At 44.2% G+C, this 25,978-nt stretch overlaps 1 protein-coding gene across 2 annotated transcripts in view; it reads right to left on the bottom strand.

Annotated features, from left to right (window-relative positions):
- Positions 1-25,978, bottom strand: part of MCTP2 (multiple C2 and transmembrane domain containing 2) — an 896,516-nt gene that overhangs the window by 670,132 nt on the left and 200,406 nt on the right. For both annotated transcript variants that reach the window (XM_069222757.1, XM_069222756.1), the window contains exon 2: positions 715-1,247. In XM_069222757.1, coding sequence (XP_069078858.1) covers positions 715-1,179 — 465 coding nt within the window. In that variant the 5' untranslated portion in view covers positions 1,180-1,247. The remainder of the gene's footprint in view (positions 1-714; positions 1,248-25,978) is intronic.

Genomic DNA, 25,978 nt, shown 5'->3' with positions numbered 1-25,978 from the left:
TTACCAATCCGAATTTCTCTCCCTTTCCACTGCCCCTTAAGCCCCTTCCCATGTACCCTGATTGCCCTATAATGTATTTTAACATTATATGCCCACTTGATGGTCAGAAAATCTGAAGTTCACACCTCCCCAATTTTACCGACCTAACTACGCCCATGTATGTGCGCAGGGGAGCATACAAATGTACACGGGGGTAACACAATAACGTCACCATAATACACGTATTTATTCAACAACTTTTAGGTGTGTATGTGTCCAATTTAAACAGTAAAGCAGTAATTCACAAAATGGTATAGCATGTTGTAACCAAAATAGCAAAACCGAGTATTCACACTGCAGCACGTCACTGCCCAGTGGTTTTAACGCCCCTTAGTGGACCCATTTGGCCAGTTAACTTATTGCGGCAATAATACAACTTTCCTACAATGAAGCAGTGACCCACACATTTTTAATAGGGGCTAAACTATGGCAGGGTGTTCTCATGAAAGTGAGGTACGAAGTTATTCATATATAAAACTTGACTTTATTTTCAAATGTCCAACTGGCTAACTAGAGTGTGAAAAGTGCATTGCGTATATCGCCGTAACAATAAAGTATATGTCATTTTAAATTAGCAATTGTTCTGCGTAGGGTATATAGTACGTTCGTCTTTATGAGTAAATTAATAATGTTCTTTTTTTTTCTACATTCCATATATTATGAAGGGTGTCTTACCTCATCCTTTTTGTCAGCATTTTCTCCGTTCATGTGTTGTTTGTGAAGTATGTCGAGTATATTTTCCTCGTTGCATTCTCCTTGGCCCTCTATTCCAGTGCTATAGGAGACCATTCGTTCTGTAGTAGTAATTTCCATGTGCATAGATTCTTCGCATGTCCAAGTGGCATCTTCCCTCAACTGCTTCACACAAGCAGCACTTCGACTGCTGGACATGACACACGTTGAAACACTACTTGATATTGATGGCTGGAAGTCTGCAGCCTCTAAAAACGGGTCTTCATTTTCTGTATAACTATCAAAATCAGTCATGTCGGGCACAGAGACACTCATTCGATGGCCTAACTTGTGCCTCTTGAGCGCATTCACAGTGCTTTTCCTACTCTTCTTAATGTTGAAACCTTTGAGCAAAGGCTTGGTTTTGTCTTTCATTGATTCCCAAACGTTCATCTTTCCGAACTCCATGCTTGCAGTAAGTTTGTTGGCACCTTCACAGAAGTTGCAATAGCTCCTCTAAATTATTTCGATCAGTTCTGAGGAAAGAAAAAGTCGGTTACAAATAACCCAGAATAGCCGACGACAAATATATTAAACTTTTGCAAAATAATGACTAAATGCACATCCAAAGTCACACCAAGCAGAACCCACGTATCATTTAATTATTTAAATCTCTTTAAATGCATTATTTTCATGACACGTTAAAAATTCCGGAAAAAACACCACTTTAGAAATGTTTATTTTTACAGGACCAGTATATCATGTTCCTTGTTAGGAGAGAAGGACCATAAGGAACTCCTTACAGCCGCAAATCATTTCAGTCATTTAGTCATGGACTCTCAAACTGTGCATAAGCTTCTTGATCTTCCATTCATACCTTTTTCCCATTAAAGTCTGTCTCCAATTACGATAATCCTACTTCCTAAATGTCTACATAAAAACAAAAGAAGCACTGGCAAAGCTAACAGGTCGCTCCTATGCAAGAGCTACTGGCTTTGCCAATATGATTTAGCCAAGGTGTATGTCAGCTTGGGAGCTGTTCAACATGGCGAAATGTGGCATACAGTAGAGTGTCATGGAGTAGAGTAGGGTGTAATAGAGTGGCAGATAGAGGCATACAGTGGAGTTGAGCAGAATGGGGTGGCATAGTGTTGTGTAGTGTCGGGGAGGGAGGAGAGTGCTGTAGAGTGGAAGGGCGCACAGTGTCATGCAGTGGCATAGAGTATTGTTGGGTGGTATGCGCAGAGTAGAGTGGCAACAAGTGGAGTACAGTGTCATAGACTGAAGTGCCATGAGTGTCAGAGTGGAGTGGCGTAGAGTGGCATAGAGTGGAGTACTGGAGTAGCATACAGTGGAGTACTGGAGTGGAGTAGCATACAGTGGAGTACTGGTATGGAGCGGCATAGAGTGTTGCAGAGTAGAGTGCTGTGGAGAGCAGTGGCATACAGTTCAGGGATGCAGAGTAGACTAGAGTGGCGTTATTGTAATGACAGAGTGTAATGAAGTACAGAGGTGTAGCGTGCAGTGGCATAGAGTGCAGTGACGTAAAGTGTTGAAGAGTAGAGTATAGTGTCAGAGGGCATTGATACAGAGTAGTTGGCATACAGTGCAGTGGCGTATATTGCATTGGTTATGGGTAAAGTGGTGTAGAGTACATTGAGTAGAGTGCAGTGGTTCACAGTAGGCTGGCTTAGTGTGCATTGGCGAAGAGGGGTGTAGATTGGCACAGCATAGAGTGGCACAGAGTACAGTAGATTGTTCCAGCATAGAGTGAAGTGGCATAGAGTGAAGTGCTGCAGGTTTGAGTGAAATGGCATAGAGTATTGCCGTGGAGTGCATTGGAATAGAGTGAAGAGGTGCAGAGTAGAGTGGAGGAGCATAGACTGGAATGGTGTAGGGTGCTGTGGTAAAGACTGCAGTGGTGCGTAGCAAAGTACCACACATTAGTTTACAGTACGGGGTGCAGAGTAGAGTACAGAGGTGTTAAGTAAAGTGGCAGAGAGTGCAGTGGTGCTGAGTGCAGTGGCATAGAGTGGCATAGTCGAGTGGTCAAGAAGCACAGAGTACAGTGTAAAAGAGTGCAGTGGAGCAGAGTGATGCAGAGCAGTGGAGAGTTCAGTGGCAGAGGATGCAGTGATGCAGAGTAGAGTGTTGTAGATTGTAGTGACAGAGTAAAGTGGCGCAGAGAGCAGTGGTATAGAGTACAGTGGTACAGAGCTAAGGTAGATGACATCCTTGTCTCCTTAAAAAAAAAACTGCAGCAGTAATTTGTATTCAATATCTCATTGATGCTAGACTGTCCTGGTGCAAGCGCACCTGCTACACAAATAGAATAGTGACATATAAGTGCATGTGCAAAAGGTAGGGACGGGAAAAAGAGACATCTGCATAAGTGTTATGAAATATTACTGATGAGCATTTGTTGTTGTTTTGAAAGAACATATTGGCATAGATTACAGGTGATAACGCAAGTAGAGCAGATCTATTTTCGATAAAGGTCAAAGGGAAGGGGCCATCAGGCATCCTTTTGTTCCAATCTGATCCTGTTTGACTGTGTCTTAAAGCTCACACTTAAGTGCAAACGGAAAGAAGGGGAGAGAAATGCTCACAGCTTGTTATCACTTCACAGGTGCTTAACCCGTTAAATGTGGGCGTCGGCCACTGGCCGACGCCCACACTCCCTCCCTGGTGCGGGTCACGACTAGTGGCCGACACCAGGGAGGGGGTTAAAAATCCTCCGGTGCAATGCACCGGAGGATTTATTTTTTTTTTTTTTTACCGTAGGAGATGCGGAAGAGCTTCCGCGTCTCCATCCCACCCCCCTCCCGCCCCCTTATGACGTCAGCGCGCCGCGAGGCGCGCTGACGTCACATTTTTTCCCCACCGGAGAAGGAGAGACGGAGGTAAGCGTTCTTTCCTTCTCCGGTGGGGAAAAAAAGGCCAAAACGGCCTCCCCAGATGCCAGGGAGGCATCGATGGAAAGGGGAGGCTCTCCCCTTTCCATCGATGCCTCCCTGGCACCGTTTCCTGGCCGTGGATCGCAGCGCGGCTGCGATCCACGGCCAGGAAACGCCACTAGGCACCAGGGATCTTCTTTGGGGGGGTCGGCCCCCTCGTAAAAGGGCCACCCCCCCCCGGCAATATTTTAATTATTTATACTGTTTTGGGGGGCGATCGCGCCCCCCACAAAAAAAAAGAAATAAAAAAAAGAAAAAAAAAATGGCGGGGTCGGCCCTTGGAACACGGGCCGACCCCAGGGGAAAAAAAAAAAACGTAGTTTTGCCTGGGGAGGCCGATCGCCCCCCCAGGGTAAAAAAAAACAAAAAAAAACAAATTGTTGGTGGTCAGCCCTTAGGGTGACCATCAATGGGGCCATTTTTTTTTTTATACATGTGTGCTTTGCCGAGGGCAAGCACACATGTATAAAAAGAAAAAGATTTGTGACATGAGTCTCATATATATGTGTATATATGTATACACATATATATATCTATATAGATATATATATCTATATAGATATATATATATATATATATATCTATATAGATATATATATCTATATAGATATATATATAGATAGATATATATATTTTTTTCAGGACAAGCATTGCAGCGTCCATGTGCTGCTTTTCTGACTTGTTGGTGTGTATCTGGGCTTCTAACAACGCCCACCTCACGCCCATCACTACCACTCCTTTGATGGCATTGGAAAATGATTTACCTTTGTCCCTCCTTGGGGAGGTTTTGCTACCGCCTTGGCCCCTGGTACATGGCTAATTGCACTTTTGCTGTTACGTTTAACTGCGAGCGAACTTCTTTTCCTTTTGTGTAACTCTTCACATGATGCTCATGGTGGCCATGGCGCTGTGAATCGGCTCTCTTATGTGAAAGAGTTTAACTTTAAATTATCAATTTATGTGGCAAGAAAAGTTGGGTTAGGAGTTTATAACGCTAATAGCTCTAACTCGAGCAGATGCGAGACCCATTGCATTGTAAATGCTTGTTATTCTTGTGTGTGTTGTTTTATAATGGTGAACAATTTCACCGCACTCCACGAGGACCGTGATCAAGACTCCTTGGTGAGTTGAAACACGTTGGTGGTTATTGACTGCAATAAAATACACGTTTATTTGTACTTCATGGAGTGCGGTGACATTTTTCGGCATTAGATAATTTCTAGATTGGTCTTCCCTGTCACTGGGCACCGGCAGTGAAGTGTGCCGCCCAGCAACCCTTCAACCACTTTGTTTCTAAACATATAAATATATATATATTATTATATATATATATATATATATATATATATATATATACACACAATATGCATGCATGCATGTCTTTTCTGTAGTGGCAGTTTTGCTGGATAGTACTGAGGGAATTAGAAGAGGAGGTAATGGGAGGCAGAGCACCAAAAATGACTGTTGCACAGGGTGTGTGGTAAGGTGAAGTAATACATTCTTTTTTTGTTTTTTTCAGTGTTTTCAGAGAATCTGCAGAATTGGAGAAGAAGCGAAGGTAAGGTGACGACATTTCCTGTTGTACACAACAAACATACCAACAAGCAATTTTGTGACTATCTGCCTTCTACGTAGGATAGTAATTTAGAGGGACAGTTTAGCCAGTTGCAGAGATGGCGTCTCGTTGGATGACTGCTGATCAAGCCCTAGCTCGGGTTATGGAGGACAGTTCTGATGTAGGCTCAGAGACTGAGACAGCAGACACTGAGACAGCATCTGAGGGAGAGGACAATGGGGCAGATTCTGGGAGTGATTTTTCAGTCGGCGGAGTCCCATCTGACGACACCTCTTCCAGTGAATCTGAAGGAGACAATGACGACATCCGTGCTGTCCCTTCGCAAGCACATTCTGGGCAGCGGGACCACATTGGGTTAGCCGAACCCAGAGAGCACGTGCTTGCTGCCGCAAGCACAGAACGAGTGCTCTCTTGGCAGCCCCCCTGTTTGGTTCAGCCCCAAATTCCACCTTTTACTGGTGACGCTGGATGTAAAGTCGATACAGCTAACTTTTTGCCAGTCGACTACATCTATCTGTTTTTGGATGTTGACTTTCTTCAGAAAGTTGTGCAGCAAACAAATTTGCGTGCAGACCAATTTCTGAGGGAGCGCGGAGGCACTCTAGGGCCCCGTTCTAGGGCACGCCAGTGGACTCCCACTTCGCTGGCGGAGTTGAAGATATTTTTGGGCCTTACCCTCAAAATGGGGTTAGTACAGAAACCCACCTTGCAGTCCTACTGGACGACTCGCACGGTTTGGGTAACTCCCATCTTCGCACCATACATGAGCAGAGATCGTTTTTTGCTACTGCAGCGCATGCTGCATTTCAATGACAATTCTGCTGCATTGCCCCGGGACCATCCAGATCATGACAGGTTGTTCAAAATTCGGCCTGTCGTGGAACATTTGTCTGCCAGGTTTCCAGAGATCTATACTCCTGGAAAGAATATAGCAGTCGATGAGTCCTTGATCCTGTACAAAGGACGGCTGCTTTTCAGACAGTACATTGCGAGCAAAAGAGCTCGCTATGGTATAAAGCTGTACATGCTGTGTGAGAGCTCTACTGGCTATGTGTACAGCCTGAGAGTGTATACAGGGAAGGATTCTACCCTAAACCCTGTAGGTTGCCCTCCCACGTTAGGGGTCACAGGTAAGATTGTATGGGAACTTGTCCATCCACTTCTTCACAAAGGTTATAACCTTTATGTGGACAATTTCTATACAGGAGTAGAGCTGTTCAGTGAGCTCTACAAAGCTGGCACTGTGGCCTGCGGTACAGTTCGTTGTAACCGCAAAGGATTCCCGCGGGAGCTTGTTTGCAAGAAGCTCCAGAAATCACAGAGTACTGCATTGCGTTCTAACGAACTGCTTGCAGTCAAGTTCCTAGATAGACGTGATGTATACGTGCTCACTACAATTCATGATGAGAGCACTTCTCCCATCACGGTTTGGGGTCAGATGGCCGAAGTCCACAAGCCCATCTGTATACTTGATTACAATAAGTACATGGGTGGAGTGGACAAGAACGACCAGGTTCTTCAACCATACAATGCGTGTCGTAAAACTCGCACTTGGTACAAGAAACTGTTTACCCACCTGATTCAGATGGCAACATATAATGCGTATGTTGTTTACCGTCAGACAACAACAGGAAGACTCATGACTTTCCTTGACTTCCAGTTGTCTGTAATTGAAAGCCTCACTGCTGTTACTGAAGAAGCAGCAGCCTCCACCTCATATGTTCTGGAGGATGTGGCAAGGCTGCAGGAGCGACACTTTGCTGATCGCATACCTAAAACACCCAAAAAGGATCGCCCATGTCGTCGCTGTAAAGTGTGCTCAAAGCATGGAAAGCGGCAGGAGAGTCGGTATTACTGTCCCCAGTGTCCATCACAACCAGGCCTCTGTATCCCTACTTGCTTTACGTTGTATCATACTAAAGCAAAGTTCTGGGAAATCGACTGAGGTTGAGCTGCTGTTGGGTAATCCTTTCAGTGGCAGTGCATGGATACCGAACGTCCATGGGCCACTGCTTCGTTAGGCAAGGAGCCACAGAATTTTACTTCATCATGGACTTCCTTTTGGCGTGGTCGGTGTTCTGTTCAATTAACATGCATTTTCTTCCCCCTACTGCATATACTAGTAGACAGAACATATGCCACATTGCCACGGAGTACCCTTTCTTCACCTGCATGTCTTCCTTACTTTCAACGGTAGATATGCTCTCTCAGTTCGAGAAATCACTTTGTAGGGCATACTTGGAAGCCCCCAACTTGCTTCCACAAACTAGTATAGGTTCACTTGGCTATTATACAGGATTAGCCAGGACTCTGATGAGAACAGAGACATGGATGGGTAAGGAAAGCTTATGGTAGGAGTGCCTTCACAGGGTTATTGCACAGGTAGAAGGCAGATAGTAAAGGTAGTACAGATGTACATCATCTACACCTATGGATTCAAACCCATTGGTGCCATCCCAGCACTAAAGGAGAATGACTTGTATAGGTCAGTGTTTGACCTGCTTTTCATGTTCATCCTCCATCAGAACTTAGTAGATGTTCAGTTTGCTGTATAAGTGCATTATAGTCACATCACTGCACATAATGTTGGCTGGGACATATGCTACGTTCTCATGGACTCCCCTATGTACCAAACACTACCCTTTTCCATAGCCTATGACCTTCTCTTTAGGGAACATCATGAGAAATCCCCAGCATGTCTCCCTTAGTTTCAAAGGTAGATATGCTCACTCAGTTCGAGGAATCGCTTTGTACGGCATACTCGGACACCCCCAACTTGCATCCACAAACTGGAAGGAGTTGGATTTAGCACAGAGATTGCGCTAAAGGCGCATGAAAAACATGTCTTCCTGAGCCTCAGGTGGCTGTCACAGGAGTCATTAGTAAAGGTTTGTTACGCATGCATTTGGTAATGTTAAGGAAGAAGGAGGCAGGTAGCCTATGACCTTCTCTTTAGGTAACAGCATGAGAAATCCCCAGCATGTCTCCCTTAGTTTCAAAGGTAGATATGCTCACTCAGTTCGAGGAATCGCTTTGTACGGCATACTCGGACACCCCCAACTTGCATCCACAAACTGGAAGGAGTTGGATTTAGCACAGAGAGTGCGCTAAAGGCGCATGAAAAACATGTCTTCCTGAGCCTCAGGTGGCTGTCACAGGAGTCATTAGTAAAGGTTTGTTACGCATGCATTTGGTAATGTTAAGGAAGAAGGAGGCAGTTACTTGACAGGTGGTAAAATGTAGTCAAACTTAATCCGTTCTGTGGCGTGTGAATGTGATGGGCCCTTGTCTGGCAGCGGTAAGTTAATGTGAGTGGAGTGATTGATTGGATTGGGCCCGTGGCTGGCGATATGAAAGGGTTGTTTGTTGTGCGTGAATGGCGTGTGAATGGACCATAAAGAGGTTGGTGCCTGGACGCGGCTTTATGGCCCACCTTCAGAAGCTTGGTTTCAACATTCAGATACTTTGATAAGTAATCATGCTTTAAAACCATAATTTCTGGAGGTGCTAAAACCAACCAGTGTGAGTGGTGGGTTAACTTTAACAAACTAGTACCAGGGGAGACCAAGGGTGCAGGACTTGCATGGCTTTCACCAGTTTTCCTTCACCCAGAATCCCCTTGAAATTACATTATGTGCTTAAAAAACACATTTTCCTTGCATTCCAATGAGCAGAAGTCCAGGGATCTGCAGGTATCCTCAAAATTCCTACCACCCAGTGTTTCCCCACTTGTCCTGATAAAAACACAACCCCGCTTGTGTGCCTGCGCCTAGTGCCTGCTTCAGGAATGAATCACTCCAGGGTTAACAGTAGACCTCAAGCAAGGACTACCATTGACCCTTGTGTGATCCATTCCTGTCGCGGGCGCTAGGCCTACCCACACAAGTGAGGTATCGTTTTTATCGGGAGACTTGGGGGGACGCTGGGTGGAAGGAAATTTGAGGCTCCTCTCAGATTCCAGAACTTTCTGTCATCGAAATGTGAGGAAAACTTGTTTTTTTAGCCACTTTTTGAGGTTTGCAAAGGATTCTGGGTAACAGAACCTGGTCAGAGCCCCGCGAGTCACCCCATCTTGGATTCCCCTAGGTCTCTAGTTTTCAAAAATGTACAGGTTTGGTAGGTTTCCCTAGGTGCCGGCTGAGCTAGAGGCCAAAATCTACAGGTAGGCACTTTGCAAAAAACAGCTCTGTTTTCTGTGATGTGTCCACGTTGTGTTTTGGGGCATTTCCTGTCGCGGGCGCTAGGCCTACCCACACAAGTGAGGTATCATTTTTATCGGGAGACTTGGGGGGACGCTGGGTGGAAGGAAATTTGAGGCTCCTCTCAGATTCCAGAACTTTCTGTCATCGAAATGTGAGGAAAACTTGTTTTTTTAGCCACTTTTTGAGGTTTGCAAAGGATTCTGGGTAACAGAACCTGGTCAGAGCCCCGCGAGTCACCCCATCTTGGATTCCCCTAGGTCTCTAGTTTTCAAAAATGTACAGGTTTGGTAGGTTTCCCTAGGTGCCGGCTGAGCTAGAGGCCAAAATCTACAGGTAGGCACTTTGCAAAAAACAGCTCTGTTTTCTGTGATGTGTCCACGTTGTGTTTTGGGGCATTTCCTGTCGCGGGCGCTAGGCCTACCCACACAAGTGAGGTATCATTTTTATCGGGAGACTTGGGGGGACGCTGGGTGGAAGGAAATTGGAGGCTCCTCTCAGATTCCAGAACTTTCTGTCATCGAAATGTGAGGAAAACTTGTTTTTTTAGCCACTTTTTGAGGTTTGCAAAGGATTCTGGGTAACAGAACCTGGTCAGAGCCCCGCGAGTCACCCCATCTTGGATTCCCCTAGGTCTCTAGTTTTCAAAAATGTACAGGTTTGGTAGGTTTCCCTAGGTGCCGGCTGAGCTAGAGGCCAAAATCTACAGGTAGGCACTTTGCAAAAAACAGCTCTGTTTTCTGTGATGTGTCCACGTTGTGTTTTGGGGCATTTCCTGTCGCGGGCGCTAGGCCTACCCACACAAGTGAGGTATCATTTTTATCGGGAGACTTGGGGGGACGCTGGGTGGAAGGAAATTTGAGGCTCCTCTCAGATTCCAGAACTTTCTGTCATCGAAATGTGAGGAAAACCTGTTTTTTTAGCCACTTTTTGAGGTTTGCAAAGGATTCTGGGTAACAGAACCTGGTCAGAGCCCCGCGAGTCACCCCATCTTGGATTCCCCTAGGTCTCTAGTTTTCAAAAATGTACAGGTTTGGTAGGTTTCCCTAGGTGCCGGCTGAGCTAGAGGCCAAAATCTACAGGTAGGCACTTTGCAAAAAACAGCTCTGTTTTCTGTGATGTGTCCACGTTGTGTTTTGGGGCATTTCCTGTCGCGGGCGCTAGGCCTACCCATACAAGTGAGGTATCATTTTTATCGGGAGACTTGGGGGGACGCTGGGTGGAAGGAAATTTGAGGCTCCTCTCAGATTCCAGAACTTTCTGTCATCGAAATGTGAGGAAAACTTGTTTTTTTAGCCACTTTTTGAGGTTTGCAAAGGATTCTGGGTAACAGAACCTGGTCAGAGCCCCGCGAGTCACCCCATCTTGGATTCCCCTAGGTCTCTAGTTTTCAAAAATGTACAGGTTTGGTAGGTTTCCCTAGGTGTCGGCTGAGCTAGAGGCCAAAATCTACAGGTAGGCACTTTGCAAAAAACAGCTCTGTTTTCTGTGATGTGTCCACGTTGTGTTTTGGGGCATTTCCTGTCGCGGGCGCTAGGCCTACCCACACAAGTGAGGTATCATTTTTATCGGGAGACTTGGGGGGACACTGGGTGGAAGGAAATTTGAGGCTCCTCTCAGATTCCAGAACTTTCTGTCATCGAAATGTGAGGAAAACTTGTTTTTTTAGCCACTTTTTGAGGTTTGCAAAGGATTCTGGGTAACAGAACCTGGTCAGAGCCCCGCGAGTCACCCCATCTTGGATTCCCCTAGGTCTCTAGTTTTCAAAAATGTACAGGTTTGGTAGGTTTCCCTAGGTGCCGGCTGAGCTAGAGGCCAAAATCTACAGGTAGGCACTTTGCAAAAAACAGCTCTGTTTTCTGTGATGTGTCCACGTTGTGTTTTGGGGCATTTCCTGTCGCGGGCGCTAGGCCTACCCACACAAGTGAGGTATCATTTTTATCGGGAGACTTGGGGGGACGCTGGGTGGAAGGAAATTTGAGGCTCCTCTCAGATTCCAGAACTTTCTGTCATCGAAATGTGAGGAAAACTTGTTTTTTTAGCCACTTTTTGAGGTTTGCAAAGGATTCTGGGTAACAGAACCTGGTCAGAGCCCCGCGAGTCACCCCATCTTGGATTCCCCTAGGTCTCTAGTTTTCAAAAATGTACAGGTTTGGTAGGTTTCCCTAGGTGCCGGCTGAGCTAGAGGCCAAAATCTACAGGTAGGCACTTTGCAAAAAACAGCTCTGTTTTCTGTGATGTGTCCACGTTGTGTTTTGGGGCATTTCCTGTCGCGGGCGCTAGGCCTACCCACACAAGTGAGGTATCATTTTTATCGGGAGACTTGGGGGGACGCTGGGTGGAAGGAAATTTGAGGCTCCTCTCAGATTCCAGAACTTTCTGTCATCGAAATGTGAGGAAAACTTGTTTTTTTAGCCACTTTTTGAGGTTTGCAAAGGATTCTGGGTAACAGAACCTGGTCAGAGCCCCGCGAGTCACCCCATCTTGGATTCCCCTAGGTCTCTAGTTTTCAAAAATGTACAGGTTTGGTAGGTTTCCCTAGGTGCCGGCTGAGCTAGAGGCCAAAATCTACAGGTAGGCACTTTGCAAAAAACAGCTCTGTTTTCTGTGATGTGTCCACGTTGTGTTTTGGGGCATTTCCTGTCGCGGGCGCTAGGCCTACCCACACAAGTGAGGTATCATTTTTATCGGGAGACTTGGGGGGACGCTGGGTGGAAGGAAATTTGAGGCTCCTCTCAGATTCCAGAACTTTCTGTCATCGAAATGTGAGGAAAACTTGTTTTTTTAGCCACTTTTTGAGGTTTGCAAAGGATTCTGGGTAACAGAACCTGGTCAGAGCCCCGCGAGTCACCCCATCTTGGATTCCCCTAGGTCTCTAGTTTTCAAAAATGTACAGGTTTGGTAGGTTTCCCTAGGTGCCGGCTGAGCTAGAGGCCAAAATCTACAGGTAGGCACTTTGCAAAAAACAGCTCTGTTTTCTGTGATGTGTCCACGTTGTGTTTTGGGGCATTTCCTGTCGCGGGCGCTAGGCCTACCCACACAAGTGAGGTATCATTTTTATCGGGAGACTTGGGGGGACGCTGGGTGGAAGGAAATTTGAGGCTCCTCTCAGATTCCAGAACTTTCTGTCATCGAAATGTGAGGAAAACTTGTTTTTTTAGCCACTTTTTGAGGTTTGCAAAGGATTCTGGGTAACAGAACCTGGTCAGAGCCCCGCGAGTCACCCCATCTTGGATTCCCCTAGGTCTCTAGTTTTCAAAAATGTACAGGTTTGGTAGGTTTCCCTAGGTGCCGGCTGAGCTAGAGGCCATAATCTACAGGTAGGCACTTTGCAAAAAACAGCTCTGTTTTCTGTGATGTGTCCACGTTGTGTTTTGGGGCATTTCCTGTCGCGGGCGCTAGGCCTACCCACACAAGTGAGGTATCATTTTTATCGGGAGACTTGGGGGGACGCTGGGTGGAAGGAAATTTGAGGCTCCTCTCAGATTCCAGAACTTTCTGTCATCGAAATGTGAGGAAAACTTGTTTTTTTAGCCACTTTTTGAGGTTTGCAAAGGATTCTGGGTAACAGAACCTGGTCAGAGCCCCGCGAGTCACCCCATCTTGGATTCCCCTAGGTCTCTAGTTTTCAAAAATGTACAGGTTTGGTAGGTTTCCCTAGGTGCCGGCTGAGCTAGAGGCCAAAATCTACAGGTAGGCACTTTGCAAAAAACAGCTCTGTTTTCTGTGATGTGTCCACGTTGTGTTTTGGGGCATTTCCTGTCGCGGGCGCTAGGCCTACCCACACAAGTGAGGTATCATTTTTATCGGGAGACTTGGGGGGACGCTGGGTGGAAGGAAATTTGAGGCTCCTCTCAGATTCCAGAACTTTCTGTCATCGAAATGTGAGGAAAACTTGTTTTTTTAGCCACTTTTTGAGGTTTGCAAAGGATTCTGGGTAACAGAACCTGGTCAGAGCCCCGCGAGTCACCCCATCTTGGATTCCCCTAGGTCTCTAGTTTTCAAAAATGTACAGGTTTGGTAGGTTTCCCTAGGTGCCGGCTGAGCTAGAGGCCAAAATCTACAGGTAGGCACTTTGCAAAAAACAGCTCTGTTTTCTGTGATGTGTCCACGTTGTGTTTTGGGGCATTTCCTGTCGCGGGCGCTAGGCCTACCCACACAAGTGAGGTATCATTTTTATCGGGAGACTTGGGGGGACGCTGGGTGGAAGGAAATTTGAGGCTCCTCTCAGATTCCAGAACTTTCTGTCATCGAAATGTGAGGAAAACTTGTTTTTTTAGCCACTTTTTGAGGTTTGCAAAGGATTCTGGGTAACAGAACCTGGTCAGAGCCCCGCGAGTCACCCCATCTTGGATTCCCCTAGGTCTCTAGTTTTCAAAAATGTACAGGTTTGGTAGGTTTCCCTAGGTGCCGGCTGAGCTAGAGGCCATAATCTACAGGTAGGCACTTTGCAAAAAACAGCTCTGTTTTCTGTGATGTGTCCACGTTGTGTTTTGGGGCATTTCCTGTCGCGGGCGCTAGGCCTACCCACACAAGTGAGGTATCATTTTTATCGGGAGACTTGGGGGGACGCTGGGTGGAAGGAAATATGAGGCTCCTCTCAGATTCCAGAACTTTCTGTCACCGAAATGTGAGGAAAACTTGTTTTTTTAGCCACTTTTTGAGGTTTGCAAAGGATTCTGGGTAACAGAACCTGGTCAGAGCCCCGCGAGTCACCCCATCTTGGATTCCCCTAGGTCTCTAGTTTTCAGAAATGTACAGGTTTGGTAGGTTTCCCTAGGTGCCGGCTGAGCTAGAGGCCAAAATCTACAGGTAGGCACTTTGCAAAAAACAGCTCTGTTTTCTGTGATGTGTCCACGTTGTGTTTTGGGGCATTTCCTGTCGCGGGCGCTAGGCCTACCCACACAAGTGAGGTATCATTTTTATCGGGAGACTTGGGGGGACGCTGGGTGGAAGGAAATTTGAGGCTCCTCTCAGATTCCAGAACTTTCTGTCATCGAAATGTGAGGAAAACCTGTTTTTTTAGCCACTTTTTGAGGTTTGCAAAGGATTCTGGGTAACAGAACCTGGTCAGAGCCCCGCGAGTCACCCCATCTTGGATTCCCCTAGGTCTCTAGTTTTCAAAAATGTACAGGTTTGGTAGGTTTCCCTAGGTGCCGGCTGAGCTAGAGGCCAAAATCTACAGGTAGGCACTTTGCAAAAAACAGCTCTGTTTTCTGTGATGTGTCCACGTTGTGTTTTGGGGCATTTCCTGTCGCGGGCGCTAGGCCTACCCATACAAGTGAGGTATCATTTTTATCGGGAGACTTGGGGGGACGCTGGGTGGAAGGAAATTTGAGGCTCCTCTCAGATTCCAGAACTTTCTGTCATCGAAATGTGAGGAAAACTTGTTTTTTTAGCCACTTTTTGAGGTTTGCAAAGGATTCTGGGTAACAGAACCTGGTCAGAGCCCCGCGAGTCACCCCATCTTGGATTCCCCTAGGTCTCTAGTTTTCAAAAATGTACAGGTTTGGTAGGTTTCCCTAGGTGCCGGCTGAGCTAGAGGCCAAAATCTACATGTAGGCACTTTGCAAAAAACAGCTCTGTTTTCTGTGATGTGTCCACGTTGTGTTTTGGGCATTTCCTGTCACGGGCGCTAGGCCTACCCACACAAGTGAGGTATCATTTTTATCGGGAGACTTGGCGGGACGCTGGGTGGAAGGAAATTTGAGGCTCCTCTCAGATTCCAGAACTTTCTGTCATCGAAATGTGAGGAAAACTTGTTTTTTTAGCCACTTTTTGAGGTTTGCAAAGGATTCTGGGTAACAGAACCTGGTCAGAGCCCCGCGAGTCACCCCATCTTGGATTCCCCTAGGTCTCTAGTTTTCAAAAATGTACAGGTTTGGTAGGTTTCCCTATGTGCCGGCTGAGCTAGAGGCCATAATCTACAGGTAGGCACTTTGCAAAAAACAGCTCTGTATTTTGTCAAAAAATGGGATGTGTCCACGTTGTGTTTTGGGGCATTTCCTGTCGCGGGCGCTAGGCCTACCCACACAAGTGAGGTATCATTTTTATCGGGAGACTTGGGGGAACATAGAATAGCAAAACAAGTGTTATTGCCCCTTATCTTTCTCTACATTTTTTCCTTCCAAATATAAGAGAGTGTGTAAAAAAGACGTCTATTTGAGAAATGCCCTGCAATTCACATGCTAGTATGGGCACCTCGGAATTCAGAGATGTGCAAATAACCACTGCTCCTCAAAACCTTATCTTGATCCCATTTTGGAAATGCAAAGGTTTTCTTGATACCTCTTTTTCACTCTTGATATTTCAGCAAATGAATTGCTGTATACCCAGTATAGAATGAAAACCAACTGCAGGGTGCACCTCATTTATTGGCTCTGGGTACCTAGGGTTCTTGATGAACCTATAAGCCCTTTATATCCCCGCAACCAGAAGAGTCCAGCAGACAAAACGGTATATTGCTTTCAGAAATCTGACATCGCAGGAAAAAGTTACAGAGTAAAACATAAAGAAAAATGGCTGTTGTTTTCAGCTCAATTTCAATATTTTTTTATTTCAGCTGTTATTTTCTGTAGGAAAACCTTGTAGGATCTACACAAATGACCCCTTGCTGAATTCAGAATTTTGTCTAGTTTTCAGAAATGTTTAGCTTTCCGGGATCCAGCATTGGTTTCACACCCATTCCTGTCACTAACTGGAAGGAGGTTGAAAGCACCAAAAATAGTAAAAATGGGGTATGTCCCAGTAAAATGCCAAATTTGTGTTGGAAAATGTGGTTTTCCGATTCAAGTCTGCCCGTTCCTGAAAGGTGGGAAGATAGTGATTTCAGCACCAGAAACCCTTTGTTGATGGCATTTTCAGGGAAAAAACCACAAGCCTTCTTCGGCTGCCCTTTTTTCCCATTTTTTTGGAAAAAACGAAATTTTCACTGTATTTTGGCTATTTTCTTGGTCTCCTCCAGGGGAAACCACAAACTCTGGGTACCATTAGAATCCCTAGGATGTTGGAAAAAAAGGACGCAAATTTGGCGTGGTTAGCTTATGTGGACAAAAAGTTATGAAGCCCTAAGCGCGAACTACCCCAAATAGCCAAAAAAGGGCTCAGCACTGGGGGGGAAAAGGCCCAGCAGCTAAGAGGTTAAGAGAGGCATTCGTTTGACTTTGTTCACTGTCAAATGTGTTGGTCTGTCCAAGTATCTGCACAAATAATGCAAATACCTCTATTTTTTTTTATAGTGCTACTAATCCCAGTGCAGGGTGTCAAAGCGCTTTACATAACATACACAATACTTATCTAGCTAAAAAGAAAATCTGTCATCCGCATGTTACATGATGTGCTATTTAAGGGTTATGTTACAGCCTTGTAAATGGAGCATTGGAGAGGTACGAGCCGGCTCCTTGGGGAGAGTCATCTGCATTCCTTTTTCCTATAAATGCGCTCCCTTTTAAGTCAGCCAAAAGCAAAGTAAACACCAAGCTCCAGAAGACACAGCTTGGCATCTGACCTCCGTCTTTGAATGCACATCAAATGTGTCAAGATAAGAAAAAGATTTTAAGGCCTGTTTACAGAAAGTGAGTGCATGGAAAAATACTGTAAACACCATTTAGGCAAAGGGAGAAATGCACTGAACTTGGAAAGCCTAAAGCAAATAAAGCCAGCAGATAGAAAGACAGAAAATGTAATTTACAGACCACAAAGCCAATGGTAATCAACGGTGGAATGCATTTTTAGGTCAACTTTCTGAAAGACCCCAAGATGTCTATAACAAACTAGACAGCTGCGCTGTCTGGTAGGCTGCACCCTAAAAAATAAAGACAGCACATATATAAGCTAGCAATTCCAACTTCATCCATACTGCTGTCCACTGACACACTGTCTCAAAACACAAGCATAAAATTACAAACCTAAAAAGGAATAATAGTCATGAAATTATCTAATTTATCATGAGAAACGCACTGTATAAAACATAAGACTGTCATATAAATCACTAACTCCTGTGCAGTTCTGAAAACAATAACACACTAACTTGGAGGCTTTGCTTGATATGGACAGGTAACAACCACAAGATTTTCCTGTACTGTAGAGACAGACTCAACCAAGTGAAGTTCTTTAATAATTTTTTTCTTTAATGTTGGCTTACAGTATCACAGGAGTTTATCACAGCTCGATCCTTGGGCAAAGATATGTCCTTTTATTACAATCCAAACAAGGGACCCTATTTAAAACTTATGCCAAATTAAAAAATACATCCTTTATCTACTTATTAACTAACTATCTATTAATAATCGGATACAATTGTAGGAAAGACGGACATTTCAAAGAAAGTAACTTCAAAAGAGCAGGTGCCATCTTAATGTTTGTGGCGGATCTCTGGCGTTATGAAGGAAAATCACATTGCAAGCTTGCGGAAAACACTAATCAGACAACGAAACTTCAATTTCTGAAGCTCAATGAGAATGATAAAAGCCTGCCATGAAACAACCCAGAGCATATGTTGCTCTATTTTTATTAGCAAAATTGCAAGATAGCTTGTGCATTACAGGAATCTGCACCACAACTAGTGAGGTGTGCTTTGAAGATCAAGCCGAATGGTGAGAGCTAATCACACTATTGTCTAATTATAGCTGAGGTATTCAATGTGAAGCATTTTAGAAGGGACATTTTGCTTGAGCTATTAGCAATTGCACACTGTATGTTCTAACACTGATATAGACTTTTATAACTTTTGGCAGTCCAATTATCTTCTACATGGTACAAAGTTTACCAGCACAGTCTAGGGTTGTATTCAGCTTGTGACAGGTTAAAGCTAATGTGTTCTGGTCATGTGAGCAGTTAAATGGTTCTTCTTCAATGAACTGTGATGTATGTTATGGTGCTCAGGGTTTACACCAGAGGTTTTTGCCAAGTGCTTAAACACCTTCTAGTTTGATAGTCATGACCCAGAGGAGCACCTCCCTTCCACAGTGGCTTGGTCCTGGTGATTGGCTTCCTACTTCCCAGGAACCTGAGCTTTCCCCTCACACCTGCAGTGGGCCTTTTAAGTTTGTGGAGGGAACCCCAAGTCAGCCACCTCCATTGTGTGAGGCCAGCTTTACCTGTGCCCTAATACAGCCTAGTTAGCCAGAGTCTTAGGAGACTGGTCAGAGTTTGCTGCTTAATTTGTGTATTCTTATTTGTTAAAAAGTATGTTTCCCCTATCTCTGCATGTTTATGTTAGGCTCCCTGTGTTTCAGCAAACTTGGTACTTTTAAAATTCTTTTTTTTTCTTTACTTGTGAGTGTTTGAAATTTCCCTCCTGGTTTTTCACAAAGACTGCCTCAAGCCTCCCTCCCGCCCTTTTTTTTTTTTTTACTCATAAGGCTACACACAGCTCCATGGCTAATAAGAGTATGTTTAGGAGCCTGCTTAATCTGCAACACTGTCCATTACCACTAACACATCCACACAACACAAAGCCACATTCTATATCACTTTCATCCATCCAGACACAAAGACCTGTTCATACAAAACAACAGCACTATCCTCTATTGCTCCTACCAGACTCTTTTTTATCATGAAAACTCCTCTACTCAGCCTTCCATCACAACATCCACAAACACCATCCCAATCTTCTGATCAATTACACACAACCATACATTCCTTACACTCCACCACACATACTACGTCTACCACAAATCACATCTAACACAAACACTGATAACTCTTGTCCATACACCTCATACACTCTTTTCCAAAACATATCACTATCCCCTGTACTATTCAAACACCACTCACCAGCAGTAACTCACATGCAAATCCTTTACAGGAAACCACTACATCAATATCTCCTCTCACTACAGCACAAAAACGAAATAGATCACACACATCAGCGCATCAAAATAACACAAACTTTCATAATACTTTCAGTCACTCCCACTCTCATGACTACACAAATAATACAAATCCTGATCAATATTTACTCCAAAATTCTCACTCTTCACTAACATCTACCACATACACCCCAACACAGCAACATTCATTCACCCGCCTCTCGTCCATTGCACAATTTAGAATTGGGTTATGATCCACATGCTCCTACACTACCCTAAACAGGTGCCAACAAAATAAACATGCCACTCTTAACAACTTCACATCCCCCTGTCTATTAGACAACAAAGCTTCTCTACAAAAAAAAAGTAAACTCATCATGTCATTCTCAACCACCAAGCCCACCACCAACACACACAGACCCAACAAAATACCTCCTAAGCCTGCTGGATGAGGAACAAAATATAGAAACACAACACTATGTGGCCCTCATGCAGTTATCACAACTAATAACACACCTGCTACAAGCTCAAAATATACTGCTCACAAAACAAAATGACACCACCACCAAAACACATTTTCTAAACTGCTTGCTCATAAATGCTTGATCACTTAAAAAAAACAAGCACCACATCTGCAACCTGCTTACTGACAAACAACCTGAAGTACTATTCATAACAGAATCATGGTTGTGACATGACATGGCTCAATTGCTGTATGAAACCATCACACTATCACACAAACTGTATAGGCAAAGGAGGAGGTGGCCTAGTTATTATATACATTCCAACAAGCAATAAATCTCAGCAAAACAGAAAGCATTACCATACAAGGTTGTGAGGCCCTCGTCACCAGATGCAACCCAACACCAACTTCCTCCTCTAACTTTCTCCTTTTTTACAGACCTCCGCCTAATAATTCAACATTCCTAGAAACATTTCTAGACTCAGTTTCGAACCTTATAACGTTATATTCCAGCCTCTGCATTCTTGGGGACGTATACATTTGGTTTGACAAAGCCAATATGCCACATCCAAAAAATATTACCACTGGTCTAGTCACATTGAACCTACATCAGATTGTACACAATCCCACACACATTGCTGGACACATCCTAGAAGTCATTTTTACAAACCCAGAACTAGTTACTGTTCAAAGCATCACACCAGTCACATGGTCAGAACACCAATTAGCAACCTTCCAACATAAAACACCACAAACTAACACACCCAAGACCACCTTACATTCATCCATCTATCGAACATGGAACAAACTCAATTTTGAAGACTTAGAAACACATCTAACAGGAACACAGATCTAGACACAATAAATTCTTCTCCAAAACTTTATAAGTGGCTACAGGAACCTTTTGATATTCCATTACCACTTACAAAAAATAAACAAGACAAAAGAAAACCAACACCTTGGAGAACTACAAAACTAAAAAAGATAAAACAAGAAATTACAAGGCTGAAATGACCCTGGCTCAAAATAAACATTCAAGACAAACTTCACATACACAGACTTAACAGAATATACAAATTATCAATCAAAAAAGCTACAAAAAAGGTACTACTCAGACAGAATAAAAATGCTAAATCTGCTAATAAAGATTTTTATCAAATTCTCAACAAATTTTGAAGTCCTAAATGCACGGAAGGAACTCATCCCATTACTCAAGAATTCACAGACAAACTGGACAATCATTACACACTGAAGGCAGACACACTGAACTATTTAAAACAAAGGAAAACCACCAGCACCAACCAGTTTCCTAAAACCCCCTGCACGAGTAAGCTGACCCTGCATCTGCACTCCTTAAAAAAATATCACAAAGTGAATTTATGGATTTAGTCAAAGCAAGCAGGCTTCCAGCAGCCCTTCCAACCCTTGTGCAGCACACATCTTCAAGAGCATTGTATTAACTACTTCTGCTGCCACACCTGTAAGAAGAATCATCAATAATTCTTTAACTACGGGAACCATTCCTGAAGAAATATTGCCGTTATTTAAGAAAACAAACCCGGACCCAGAGGACCCCAACCACTACAGACCGATTACAAATGGACCATTCCTAGACAAACTGATAGAAAGAGCAGTATTCACCCAGATGTCACAATTCATTCAAGATAACTCATACTTTCAGACTACCAAACTGGATTCTGCTCAGGAAGAGGCACTGAATCTGCACTCATTGCAATCTGGGATGATCTTAAAAACACAGTTGACTGCAATGGAGTTACTGCACTACTCTCTTGGACCTCTCAGCTGCCTTTCACACTGTTTACCATGATACCCTAACTCAAAGACTTCACAAAGCCGGGATAGAAGGAACTGCTCTCAACTAGATCACATCCTACCTTCAAAACTGAACAAATATCATCTATTTTCCCCCTAGCTCATCCAAACCCTACTTCACACTACCAGGGGTCTCTCAAGGATCAATCATCTCACCTATGCTTTTCAACATCTACATGATGTCATTGCCATAATTGATCAATGATATAGTAATTGGAATGCCCCAGAAACATTGGAAATTCACAAATCTTCAGTTGCCTCAGAGTCGTTGATCAGGAGATGATGTGGAGCCATCTCAAACTGAATGCTTCCAAAACAGAAATACTCAGATGTGGCGACTGGAAAAATTATGATCCACCGTGCGCCAGGCCTGACGATCTGGCACCACCTACTCAAGTATCTAAGGAAGTTAAAAAGCTTGGAATTACCATGAACTCCAAGTTAGCAATGCATTCCCCAAGTGGACAAATTAGTATGATCAAGCTTCATCACCTTGAAAACTCTGCGACAAATGTTCCCCCACCTCAGATTTCCACAGAAAATCCAAGTTACTATCTCTCTTGTACTATCTAAACTAGATTACGCCAATGGTTTCTACCATGGATTATCTCGATCTACTATGAAAAAACTGCAACACATTCAGACCTCGGCTATCAGACTACTACTACATGTAAAGCCACAAGTCCACATCTCCCCTGCTTTGAAGGCACTAAATTGGTTACCAGTTGCCAGAAGATCCACCTTCAAGCTGCTTTTCATCACCTGTAACGCAATACATGAAAGAGGACCACTTTGCATCAAGAATAAAATCACCAAATATATCCAACAAAGAAACCTCTGCACAAGATTGCCACCCCGCCTTAAAACTCCAACATACAAAGTACATCCTTCTCTGTTCAAGCGGCCAAACTATGGAATTCCTTACTCCCAAATACAACATCCATGGATAACTATCTTGTCTTCAGAAGACTACTCAAGAGTTGGCTCTTTCCTCCATAACCACCAAATCCAAAGAGTAATGGACTGCATATGCCTGTGTTGGAAAACATTTATAATCTGATTATGTGTATATATATCCAGATCTGTGTATTTCTTTAAGGAATATGTCAAATTACCATTTCATAATAACAAAAAATGTTTGTTTATTTACTCACGGTTAAATGTGTGTGTGTGTGTGTATGTATACATATATATATATATATATATATATATATATGCAAAAAACAAAGGAGAACTCTGGGAAGTCCCCAAATTTTATACAAGCATGTACACTATGTATGTGTTGTAGGTCATTGTTAGATAAGATACTTAAGAATCCCTGTTTTCATTCTAGCTATCACAATGAGCAAATGTTATCTCAACTATTTTATCAGCAAGCATTTCACTATTGAAAACTGAGAAAAGATAAAATAAGGTTAGAAAAGTACACAAATAAATTAACCTCAAATATTGCTAATCTTAAAAGTCTGTGTTTAAACAACACAACTTTAAATCTCAAAATATTATATGCATTATTATATTCCTTACTATGTATTTATATATCTAGTTATTTAATATTTTAGTCCTACTGTAGAAGAGGAAGAAAAAGAAAAAAATATTTCTATCATAAGTTTCACTCTCTCTCCCGATCACTTCATACCTCTATCAATCTATCCTCCATCCCCACTATCTGACTCATCCTAAACCCATTCTACTTCTATCATCTCCAAAATCACCCTACCTAAGCTCTTCCCTCCTCTACCATTCCTGGCGCACTCCAAACCTCAGTTGACTACTATGATTTCCCACATGAGCTCAACGACATGCTATGCCAATCAACTCCACCCCACTCCAATTTATGCCACTCATTCTAAGACACAATATGCCTCTACACTCCACGCCTATCCACTCTACCCCACTCCACTCCACTCCAGTCTATCCCACTCCACTCCAATGTACCCCACTCCAGTCTATCCGAATCCACTCTATGATCCAATCGACCCCACTGCACTACAATATACTCTACTCCAATCTACCCCACCCCACCCGAAACAACCAAACACCACTTAAATCTACCCCACTCTGCTCCAATCTACCCCACACCAATCTACAGCAATCCAGCCCACTACAGTGTACCATAAACCTACCCCACTCCAATCTAACTCACTCCACCACAATCTACTCCGACCCAATCTACCACAATCTGTCCCACTCCACTGCAATCTACCCCACTCCATTTCACTCCAATTTGCCCAACTTCAATCCACCGCACTCCACACCAATCTAACTAACTCAACTCCAATCTACCTCTCTTCACTCTCCTCCACTTCAATCTACCCCAGTCCAATCTACCACACTTCATTCCAATGTACCCTACTATACTCCAGACTCCACTGCAATCTATCTAACTCACCTCTACTATAATCTACCCCACTCCACCCCATCTACCCCAGCTGAATCTACCCCACTCCCCCACTCCAATCTACAGAAATCCACTCCACTACAATGTACCCCAAAAGGAGAAAAGAGGTAGTGGAGTGGAGTGGGACAAATTGGAGTGGGGTGGATTGGAGCAGGAGAGTGGGGGTAGACTGAACTGGGGAAGATGAGGTGGAGTGGAGTAGATAGGGTGGAGTGGGGTAGATAGGTGTAGAGTGGGGTAGATTGTAGTGTAGTGAGGTAGAGTGGAGAACACAGGAGAGGGGTAGATCAGGGTGGAGTGAAGTGGGATATATTGGCGTAGATTGGAGTGGGCTAGATTAGAGTAGAGGGGAGTTGGATAGATTACAGTGGAGTCTGAAGTATAGTAAGGTAAATTGGAATGTAGTGGGGTAAATTGGAATGGGATAGATTGCCGTGAAGTAGAGTGGAGAGGGGTAAAGTGGAGTGGAGTCTGGAAGACTGAAGTGGAGTTGGGCAGATTGGAGTGAAGTGGAATGGGGTCAATTGGGAAGGAGTGGAGTGCAGTATGGTGGAGTGCGGAGGAGCAGAGTGGAGTGGGGTAGACTGGAGTGGAGTCATGTAGGCTGGAGTGGAGCAGATTGGGGTACGCTGTAGTGGGGTGGATTGCTGTAAATTGGATTGGGGTAGATAGGAGTGGAGTGGGGGTAGACTAGGGTAGATTAGAGCAGAGTGGGGTAGATTGGAGCAGAGTGGGGCAGGTTACAGTGGAGCGTGGTTGATTGGGGTGGCGTGGGGTAGAGTGGCATGGGGTAGATTGGAGTGGGATATATTGTAGTGGAGTGCAGTAAATTGGATCCAGTAAAGTGGATTCCTTTAGACTGAAGTGGAGTGGGGTACTGTTAGTCTTTTAATCCTTGGTGTGGTCTCCCCTAACTTTTTGCATTTGTTTCCCAGGTTGTTGATGTGTGCTGGACTCTGCTTTTAATGTTTTTGTTACTCTGGGCACTTTACCACTGCTATTCAGTGCTAAAGTGCAAGTGCTCCTGTATAAAATGTGTATGTAATTGGCTTTCCATGATTGGCATATTTGATTTACTGGTAAGACCCTAGTACAGCGCACTAGAGGTGCCCGGGACCTGTAAATCAAATACCACTAGTGGGCCTGCAGCACTGATTGTGCCACCCACATTAGTAGCCCTGTGAACATGGCTCAGACCTGCCACTGCAGTGTCTGTGTGTGCAGATTTTAACTGCCAATTCGACTTGGCAAGTGTACCCACTTGCCAGGCCTAAACCTTCCCTTTTCTTAAGACACCCCTAAGGTAGGCCCTAGGTAGCCCCATGGGCAGGGTGCAGTGTATGTTTAAGGTAGGACAGATACTAATGTGTTTTATATGTCCTAACAGTGAAATACTGCCAAATTCGTTTTTCACTGTTGCAAGGCCTATCTCTCTCATAGGTTAACATGGGGGCTGCCTTTAAAAATTATTAAAGCGTAGATTCCCTTTGGGAGCGGATAGACATGTGGAGTTTGGGGTCTCCGATCTCACAATTTAAAAATACATCTTTTTGTGAAGTTGGTTTTGAGATTGTGTGTTTGAAAATGCCACTTTTAGAAAGTAGGCATTTTCTTGCTTTAAACCATTCTGTGACTCTGCCTGTTTGTGGATTCCCTGTCTGGGTCAGTTTGACAGTTCGGCTGTTTGCACCTCTCTCTAGACAGTGACACAAAGGGAGTTGGGGTGTAGCCTGCATATCCTGATGGGCCATCTGGGCTAGGAGGGAGGGGAGGAGTGGTCACTTACCCCTGAAAGGGCTGTGCATGCCCTCACACAATGCAGTCTCCAACCCCCTGGTGTGTGTCTGGAGCCTGGCCTGGGCAAGGCAGGATTTCACAAACAAGAGAGACTTTCCTTTGAAGTAAGCCTATTTCGAAGACCAAAATGGGTATAAGAAGGACACCCAAAACCACACACTTTAGATCACTTCTGGCTATCACGAGGAATCTCTGCCTGGAGAAGAGCTGAGGAGAAGTGCTGCCCTGC

This window comes from Pleurodeles waltl, chromosome 3_1 (assembly GCF_031143425.1).
Source record: "Pleurodeles waltl isolate 20211129_DDA chromosome 3_1, aPleWal1.hap1.20221129, whole genome shotgun sequence".
Classification (NCBI taxonomy): Eukaryota; Metazoa; Chordata; class Amphibia; order Caudata; family Salamandridae; genus Pleurodeles; species Pleurodeles waltl.
The sequence above is the reverse complement of the archived record's forward strand: the minus strand, read 5'-3'. Positions and strand labels throughout refer to the sequence as shown.